Source organism: Salvelinus sp. IW2-2015, linkage group LG17 (genome assembly GCF_002910315.2).
Source record: "Salvelinus sp. IW2-2015 linkage group LG17, ASM291031v2, whole genome shotgun sequence".
NCBI lineage: Eukaryota > Metazoa > Chordata > Actinopteri > Salmoniformes > Salmonidae > Salvelinus > Salvelinus sp. IW2-2015.
The window spans coordinates 26524646-26534465 of NC_036857.1; the positions used below are offsets into that span (position 1 = coordinate 26524646).

General features: G+C 43.0%; 1 protein-coding gene across 2 annotated transcripts; it reads left to right on the forward strand.

The window, feature by feature from the left end:
* The first annotated feature begins 2853 nt into the window (after positions 1–2853).
* zfp64 (zinc finger protein 64 homolog (mouse)) lies at positions 2854–6748 on the forward strand. 2 transcript variants are annotated; one of them, XM_024006393.2, is made up of 6 exons: positions 2854–3095; positions 3394–3555; positions 3746–3889; positions 4162–4224; positions 4367–4618; positions 4882–6748. In XM_024006393.2, exons 1-6 carry the CDS (start codon positions 3074–3076, stop codon positions 6426–6428), a joined length of 2190 nt encoding a protein of 729 aa, XP_023862161.1. In that variant the 5' UTR covers positions 2854–3073; the 3' UTR covers positions 6429–6748. The 2 variants fall into 2 exon arrangements, with proteins under 2 accessions (XP_023862161.1, XP_023862162.1); XM_024006394.2 differs by having other exon boundaries at positions 2977–3095; positions 3394–3447.
* The last annotated feature ends 3072 nt before the right edge of the window (positions 6749–9820 follow it).

The window sequence follows — 9820 nt, forward strand, 5'->3', positions numbered from 1 at the left end:
TAGCTTGCTAGCTAAGATTTTTAAAGTATGATGTTGACATGATCAGTCCAATCAAAGCTGCGGTAGATACAAAGTGAATTGATGTCATTTTATCTGTGGCCAATGACCTTGAGTCTTCTTGGATGGGCGCTTCTAATGTAAATCTATGGCCCAGATCCCCATAGATTTTGCAGTGATGTAGTGTCCCCATGAGTGACAGAACACTGAGCCAATCACGGTGCAACTAGAGAACATTACCAACCTGTATGCTCTGTATTTTCCACTGACTGCCCCACCACCACCACAGAAAGCACAGTGCTAGTCTGAAACACCTACATACTCAAGAAAGCAAAAAAGAGACCATGTTTTTATGCTGTTTTATTAACTCAATTATATTTTTTTGTACATGGTTTGCAAACTGATTTGTGACACATAGCAATGCCAAAATAACATGCAAAACAGGGAACAACAACAAAACAACAAGCTAAACAGGTGGGGCTCATAACAGGTGGGACGCCACTGAACCTTTCACTCATTAGCCTACCTTATACCACGCTTGGATTTTGAGATGGTTGACCTGGTAGAGCAGCTTGGTCAAGCTGTCCCTCGCTTTGTACCATGTGGGTCGCATCAGCCAGGCTTGGTTCAGACTGCTACTACCATCCATAATAGTAAACAACATATGACTGAAAGACATATCACACAAACACTGCTGGGGAGAGAAGTGAGGATGAGGAACTCCTTGTTCAGAGGGAAGAAAAGTCAAACCTTCAGAACCCTGGCCTTTGTAATGTAATAGCCTTTGCTTACCCTTCAGCTGTAGATCATGGCTTTTCCATCTACATCTGGGAAAACAAAATTGACCATTGAGAAAGATTAGATAACCCATACATGCATAAACCATTTTAGCAGCAGCAGTTGTTGCATACATAGCCTAGACTTTACAGATACATGTCTATTAGCAAAGATAAAAATGACAAATCCATTTGAGCTCATTTCTACCAGCATGTCACCTGTACAACTAGAGGAGGAAAAAAAACTCTAACTCTTACTCCACACACAAAGACACATACAAAGCTCTCCCTCGCCCTCCATTTGGCAAATCTGACCATAACTCTATCCTCCTGATTCCTGCTGACAAGCAAAAACTCACACAGGAAGTACCAGTGACGCACTCAATACAGAAGTGGTCCGATGAAGCGGATGCTAAGCTACGGGACTGTTTTGCTAGCGCAGACTGGAATGTGTTCTACTCCAACACCATCATTAAGTTTGCAGATAACACACGATGGTGGTGGGCCTGATCACCGACGATGATGAAACAGCTCACAGGGAGGAGGTCAGAGAACTGGCAGTGTGGTAGTTCCAGGAGAACAACCTCTCCTTCAGCGTCAGCAAGACAAAGGAGCTGAACGTGGACTACGAAGGTCGAAAGCCATGTGTCCTCCGAAACACAACCCTGCCAAGCCGCACTGCTTCTTGACACACTGCTCGCTTAACACGGAAGCCAGCCGCACTAATGTGTCGGAGGAAACACTGTACAGCTGGCGACCGAAGTCAGCGTGCTTTTGCCCATCCGCCACAAGGAGTCACTAGAGTGCAATGGGACAAGGACATCCCAGCCGGCCAAACCCTCCCCTAACCCTGACGATGCTGGGACAATTGTGTGCCACCTCATGGGTCTCCCGGTCGCGGCCGGCTGCGACACAGCCCGGGATCGAACCTGGATCTGTAGTGACATCTCTAGCACTACGATGCAGTGCTTTGACCGATGTGCCACTCTTGACAGCCCGCCGTTCCGCTCTGTGGACAGCGAATCCCATTGTTAGGGCGGAGTCATAGGCATCTCGTCATTATATCCAGTATCTCTGCAAATGTCCCTTTTTGCCTCTATCAGTTGACTCGAATAACGTACACAGGTCAAAGTTGACACAGGTCAAGTCAATCACAGGACAATTTAAATGTGAAATGTCAGCCTAATCCTCTCTGTTCATCTGCAGATGGTGTTCTTTTTGACAGGTGAGTGATCAAAACGCTAACTTTACATAACTACATGTTGTTTATTTACCGCCTAGGCTTAGATCAGCGGTGGGCAAACTTTTTTGCGATAGGGCCACATCGGGATTTTGAAATTTAACAGAGGGCCACACATTTTTGGGGTTTGTCAAAATCAATTTGCMGGCCAGAAAAAGGGCAGTTATTTGAAAATATATGTCCATTATAATTTCTACCTACTTTCTATCTAGTTGTAGACACCAATAAATTGCCTGGAGTTTTATTTMAACCCKAAATAATAATTTCTTTGGATTTGTGGATACATTTCATAGTTACATTTTTTTTTGTTTATGTCAACAGCGTGTATTTAACCGTGAGTGAYATGCTGCGCTAGCCTCTCGAATTTCAACAGGTACAACTACAATATAAAGTGTTTTTTTCTCAAAGTTGCCAGGATGTCACATGCATCCCACTTATATCAGTACACTCGTAACAACCTAAGCATTATGAAACTTCTATTATATCAAATAAGTTGTATCAAAATAGCAATACATTTTTATCTTGACTAAATTCGACACTCATTGCCCCCATACAAAAACTCATAATTAGCTTAATGATTCATTTTGGGAGCTAAACCCTCTCGCTTCACCTCTTCCTCTCTGATATTTGTTTGTTTGGATCCTATTTTTGTTAGCATTTTTTTTTTTTTTTTACAAAGCACTTCAAAGATTTTGGATTTCATTAGAATAAGGCCCTTGGTTACGAGTCAAGTTTGTGGCGGATGCTGGGAACTGAGACCACCGAGTCATTAGATGGCAGTAATGCGCTCAAATGAAAATGAAAAAATACATTCCCCCGGAGGAAAAGTGTGTACTGCCGAAAAGTGAAGGGAGTCTGTCGTAAAATGGTAGCAACAATGTTGCCAGTAGAGAGTTCAGAACTAAAAGTCAGTAGATAATAAACTTTTGCTATTTCAAAGGCACTTGTTGTATTGTATACTTATGTTGAATGGATTCGATTCGAGGCGCCTGTCCCAAGTCGGTAGCCTACGTTAGGGGAGCCCTAAACTGAATTGATATCCAGCTATATTAGCGTTAAAATGACATCATTCAACGGAGGGGGTAAGAAAACTCATAACAAATGTTCAAAACAAAGTCCACTTGGTAGTCAAATTATTCATTTAAATATTTGTGCTACAAAAAAAGATCCAATGCCTTTATCATCTAGCAGTCTGTTGTTAGCAATTATATGAACATATGGCTAGCTGTGTTTACAAGTTGCAAAGTAGGCCTACATTCAAATAGTCCCTACTTAAAAGTAGGATTAGTCTTGGTATTGCAGGGTAGGCTATGGTTGTCAATAATCATCATGTTCTTGAAAAAAAGKTGGGTTTTATCCCATTTTTTCCCTCATCAACAGGAGGGAACCATGTACTTGTGGAAGTGAGCCCAGACATCCACATCTGTGGCTTCTGTAAGCAGCAGTACAATAACTTTGAGGTCTTTCTGGCCCACAAGCAAAATGGCTGCCATATACCCTCCTCTAACATATCAACATCTAACTCCGCACCCACTCTTACGGGTAGGACCATAAGATGTCTCTCCCTACACGGTCTTGTTTGAACATGCTACTCCAGACTCATTTAATATACTGTTGGAACAATGAATAGTCTATATGTTTTCAAGTTAAACAAATTAGTCCTTTGTTATTTGGTAACTGTTGTCTGTAAATGTATCCTTTACAGTCAGAATATCCCCCCCTTTCCCCCTAGATTCCAGCACAGAGTTTTTTGAGGAAGCCTACCAGACATGTGTTATGAGAGGTGTCAAAAAGATCCTGACCAAAGCCCCAAAAACACCTTCCAAAAAAATAAAACCTGCCCTGACTTCAAAGAGACGCAGCTGCTGTTTCTCAGGTTGGTAGCTCACTCCCTCTTTCCTCGTTTATTACTCTTCTGACACATTCCTTCCATACTGCTGCTAGGGAGGAAGCACATTATCCGCTGGTCAGTTGCAACCAACTAGTTATTTTCTGGGTCACAGTTACTTTTTTTATAGCTGGCTTTTACACAACTTAATACTACAGTGAAGTGGCCTTGAAATGTGGCTGAAACAACACGATTATATTCAGGCTGCATGAATCAATCAATTTTCTAATCAAATGCATAATTTATTCCTTTGCCCCTAGGTTGCTCTTTCAAGACACAGTACGGTCAAAAAGACATGGAGCGGCATCTCAAAACACATACTGGTATGTAACAATACTAGTATTATTAGATCATAATTCAAATTGGATTTATGCTCATCCTAGTATGTATTGCAAGACTTGACATAAATGTATCCTCCAATCCACCTGTGTGTGTGCTTGTGTATATGTGCTTGTGTGTGTCCAGGTGAGAAGCCGTTTGAATGTGAGCTGTGCCAAAAGCGGTTCAGCCGGAGGGACAAGCTGAACATGCACCTCCGATCCCACACGGGAGAGAAGCCTCACAAGTGCAAGTACTGTCCCTACGCTGCGGCCGACAGCAGCAGTCTGAAGAAACACCTTCGTATCCACTATGACGAGAGGCCCTTCAAGTGCCAGATCTGCCCCTACGCCAGCCGCAACTCCAGCCAGCTCACCGTGCACCTCCGCTCACACACTGGTGGGTCTGCTTTCCCTTCACTACTTGGGTTGATTAGTACACTGAAGCATGGAATTGGTGTTCACAAGATATATAAGTCTGGTTCTGAAATCTGGTTATTAAGTGGTCTACATTGTTTCCCATTCATTTGGGATTTAAATATGGGACTTTGACTTATTTCAGTATAAGACCACTTAACTTCTGAATAGTCAGACAAACGTACGTTTCGAGTTAAGTTTGTTGTTGTTGGGTGTTCTATAAAGATATATATTCCTCTACTTTAGGGGATGCACCTTTCCAGTGCACTCAATGTGAAGCAAAGTTCAAGATCAACTCTGACCTGAAGAGGCACATCCGCATCCACTCGGGTGAGAAGCCTTATAAGTGTGACTTCTGTGAGTACCGCTGTGCCATGAAGGGCAACCTGAAATCCCACGTCCAGATAAAACATGGCACTTCCAACTCTTTTCCCTGCCCTGACTGTGACTTCCAGTGCACCAATAAGACAGCCCTGCGGCAGCACTCGCGAGAGCACCAGCCCACTCAACCCATCCAGTGCTCCAAGTGCATCTACTCTTGCTCCAGCAAGGGGGCGCTCAAGGTCCATGAGCGGATCCACTCTGAAGAGCGACCCTTCAAATGTGACTTCTGCAGTTTCGCCACCAAGCAGCGCAGCAACCTGGTTATCCACAAGAAGAAGTGCCATGCGGACAAACCTGAGAAGGGTGCAGTTGTTGGTGGGAAAGGAGGCAAAGCCAGTGTCGGTAACGGAGAGGACCCTGCCAAGCCTGTGAGCTCCCGGTACCGGGCCAAGCTGGATGCGACGCGGGCCTTCCGCTGTGACCTGTGCGAGGCGTCATTTGTGAGGGAGGACTCTCTGCGCAGCCACAGGAAGCAGCACCGGGAATCAGGATCTGAGCAGACTCTTTCCTTGACGCTCCAGCCCATTACCTCCCAGCCCAGTAGTGTGACTGTGAGCCCTTTAGCCAGGCAGGACAGCCACACCACCCAGCTCCCCCTCCACCATGTCCCCCTAGCACCACTGGCCCCCTACAGCAGTGCCCAGCTTAAGATCATAGTATCCCACCCTTTGGGTCAGGAGGGCTCCTTCCATCCCCTGCAGGCTGGGGTGGGTGTGGACATTGGGCAGCACCAGCATCACACCAAGGGTTCTTCCGCCGTCCTCCTGAGCCCAGAGAGTCAGGACATCGTGGTCAACTCCATGATCCAGCAGGTCAACCTGAGCCTCACGCCCATGCAGCATATAGGAGGTCCAACAGAGGGCGCTGGTCTGGAGCCTGGGACGGTCCTGCTGACACACCTCTCCTCAGAGGACAGCAGTAACCCTCTGCACCAGGCCCTACTGCAGACAGTCATTACCTCCCAGATCTCTTCAGCAGCCCATAGCACACAGGCCTTCATCACCACCTGCTCAGACCTGGAGGGCTTTAACGCTCTTATCCAGGAGGGGGGCACCGAGGTTACTGTGGTGACGGAGGGAGGGAACCACAGTAACCTAGTCGCCACGGCCACCTCCATGTTCCCGCCCCCGGACATGATGTGTAGCGAAGGTGGCCCTTCGGAAGACTTGGCCAAGCAGGCACATGTAACAGTGGTGCACGGGGTTGGGGACAATAGCATTACCACCTGTGAGGAGGACAGTAGTCTCATTGTCCCTAGCATCAGTTTAGGCAGCCAGGGAGTGGTCATCCACAGCTTGCCTCTGGTGGTGACTGCCCAGAACCAGCCTGTTCTAGAACAACTCTCAGTCTCTACACAGAACCTCTATTCAGTGTCGGACACACACAACATGGACGGCCTCCAAGACTGACTAGACCACCATTACTGAAGGTCAACAGGTCAAATAGATATTTATAACAAACGGTTAGATGGCAGCTAATGTTCCGTTACAGAGTGATGACTCATGTCATGCTTAGATGAATTTAGTTGTTACTCATAAATTCAAGCTTGAATGAAGTATGTTTTGTACAACCTCGTCAAAATCTGATTATTTTAAATCTTTGACATGTTTCCCAATCATTAACTTTTCAATTCCGATGAACACGAAGGCCATGCATTGCTTAAAGTGTCATGAAACTAGGCATTTCAGAAAAACAAATTAAAACAATATCTGCTGTGTTTCTGTGCTACTGCCCTATTATTTTGAAATGATAATTGAAATGTATTGTACTTGGTGTTCTGCTTTACCAACCTGTCGTTGACCATGAAAGAGTATTAATACATTAAAGTWAAAAATTGATAACTTACATCAAAAAACCTAGACAGTTATAGACAGAAAATACCTTATATCTATGCTTTCCAGTTACCTATTATTTATGTCAATAGATGTTCCTAGTGTCCACAAGCTATTTGCTTAACGTTCTTAGTATCTTTATGGAATTGCAGCCTTTCATGGCTTTGGCAAAGAGTCATGGTAAACATGTACATTTCAATATTGCATTGATACAATGCTGTGTCGATTCACCTGATAAAGAATGATCTATGCCTCAATTTCCGAATGAGGTCTTCCTCCTGTATGTTATATTGCAGGTTTGATTCATCATTGAAAATATGTCTAGGTATTTATGTTCTCAAAGCACAAACTACTATCTACAATAGTCAATAGACATTTGATTGAATGCCTCTTCTGCTTGTTGTTTGCTATTATTCTCCTGGAGCCAGTTTGACATTCAGCCTTCAAGTCCTTAGTGTTAGCAGGGAAGTGAAGGCTGCGCTTGAAAAGGGCTGCGTCCCATACGGCACCGTATTCCCCATGTAGTGCACTACTTTTGACCAGGGACCATAGGGCTCAGGTCAAAAGTACTGCACCCTATAGGGGACAGGGTGCCATTTGGGACGTTACCAAGGAGTCTCTCTGGCACAGTTGACCATTGATTTTTCTTTCAGCATTAATGGCTTTAGAAGCTCAACTGTGACCCCTCTGCTTTCTCTGGCTGTGGATGGGCACAATCTGAGCAAATCATTAGCTGGCTGATGCTCCAACTGCTCTTCCAACGAGGATGAGGAGATCTCAAGAGTCATGGAATATGTGGAATGTCACTTTGCGATTCTGTAGAATGGAAATAATTGTACCTTTTTGAAGGATCTAGAGATCTATAGAGGGTGGATGTAGTATCTGTGAAGTCCCAGTCTTTGMAGAACATTTTTATTGAGATCTATATGATTTCTCATGTAAACATACATGTTTTTACAGTTGTATGTATGCTTATTTTAACCATTCTATATTCAGACATCTCGTAATTTCAGTGAAGCCTGGGTGTCCGAGGCTACCAGACATTTGACAGACTCCAGCGCTCTGGTGTAATGTCCCTAGATTGCCTTTGGGGGTCAGTAAGTATCCAACATTAAAATCATCCTTCTGAACTATTGATCTGAACCAATGCCTCTTTTTTTCACATCTATAAACATTTTAGTGTCTATTTTCATCCCTGTAAATGTTTGATCTCATTAGGTATTATACAAAATGTAGTTTGTATTATGACTATATGAATGATAATCAGACAGCAACATTATAATGCACCCTAGTGTGTATCTTTTAAACTTTTTATAATGTGGGGTTAATTATCTAATTTAAGAGATTTTTTTACGTGGTGTTTTATTACTAGAGTCCATTGGTTGAAGCCATAATTGCTGAGGCCTTGTAAAATTCCATTATGCATTAGGGTGACTGGCTGCTATGTGGGAAAAGTGTTTTAAAACTAGAATTGTTCTCTTATGCATCTCTTTGATCTATTATCAGGCAGAGAGCAGAGACTTCCAGGGTTCCAATCCCAAGCACCCTTGAGGAGGGCCTGCTTCCCCCGAACACATTCTACATGCGACGTCATAGGAGGTGGGCTAAGTGCTCTCTCTCCCAGGTTTTTTATATATGTAAATCCCTGTGTAATTAATCAAAGTTTGACACAGCCATTTGATGAGTTACTTGAAATGGCTAATATAAAAAGCATCCACACATGCATTTATACATCCACAAACCTATTTACGGTGTGTGCGTGTAAGTAAAACCATGTCCATTCACAAATCTATACAATCTTACATTTCTGTTTTGAATAAAGGTGCGTTTTGTGGGGCTTTGTTAAAAAGATATAGCAGGAAGTGTAAATGGATCTCTTGATACTGTATGGCACTTCTGAGTTCCTTCCTTCCTGTGTTTGAGATGTCAGGCCTTTGAATGGGGTCATAAATGTCTCCAGGAAAAGCTATTTCCACTCACAGCTGCTTAAAGAAGTCGTATTTTGTGATGCATTCCTTCTGGACATGAACTAAGCCAGAGAAGGCCAAGTGATGGAGAGAAAGGATGATGTGAAATACTGGGGTGTCTTCCCTCTGTAACATAGAACAGTAGTATGTGACCACTTTTAATAGTGTGAAAATGTCAAAAGGTCCATTATTATAAAACGTAATGAATATTCTGCTCTTATGGTTAATCTCACTCCTGTCAGTAATATGGTGATAAATATTTAGGATAGCGTGGACGAGAACATTGGAGTTCTTTCAAACAAGGGTTTGGATTTCTCGCTTGGTTCCTTTTTACAACTGTTTTTAAAGCTATAAAGTCCCATGATGTGATGTTCCACTATCTCAGTACCTTACTCTTTGTTGTGTGCAAATGTTTTGACCTTTGAATCGTTTGCACACAATTTGCTGTACCATTAGTAAAAGGCATTGAATTCCCTTAATGCAATTAACTGATCAGTTCAGAGTTGATATGGATTTGTTTTCCAATGCTAGCATCTTTTTCTCCTGACACTATTGACATTTTAAGTGAGTTTAGATTTTTTCACAACATGGGAGGCTTTTATCTTTCCCCTCATTCAATACAATATGTGTTTGAAATACAAAATATAGACGTATTTGATTAGACATTCCATTTGACAAGTGGACAATGTGCTTAGTGGTACAAGTTAATTGTCTTTTTGGATGCATTGCAATTATTTGTCAAAGTATGAAGGCCATTGAATTTATTATGCCATCTTATTTCAGATTTCAAGTCTTTTGAAAGTCCTGACAACCAACATGCAGCAAGACTACAGGTAGGGATGACAACCGCTGTATTCCAGACCTTTCAGGGTCTTATCACTTGAATTGTGATTGTTATCAGATACATTTTGTTTTAGTAACAGTGAGGGTTATTAGGCTGCCATTTGTTCCTCTTTAACAATAGAATACATGGTGATTGATCATGTTGCTCTATTCAGCTCT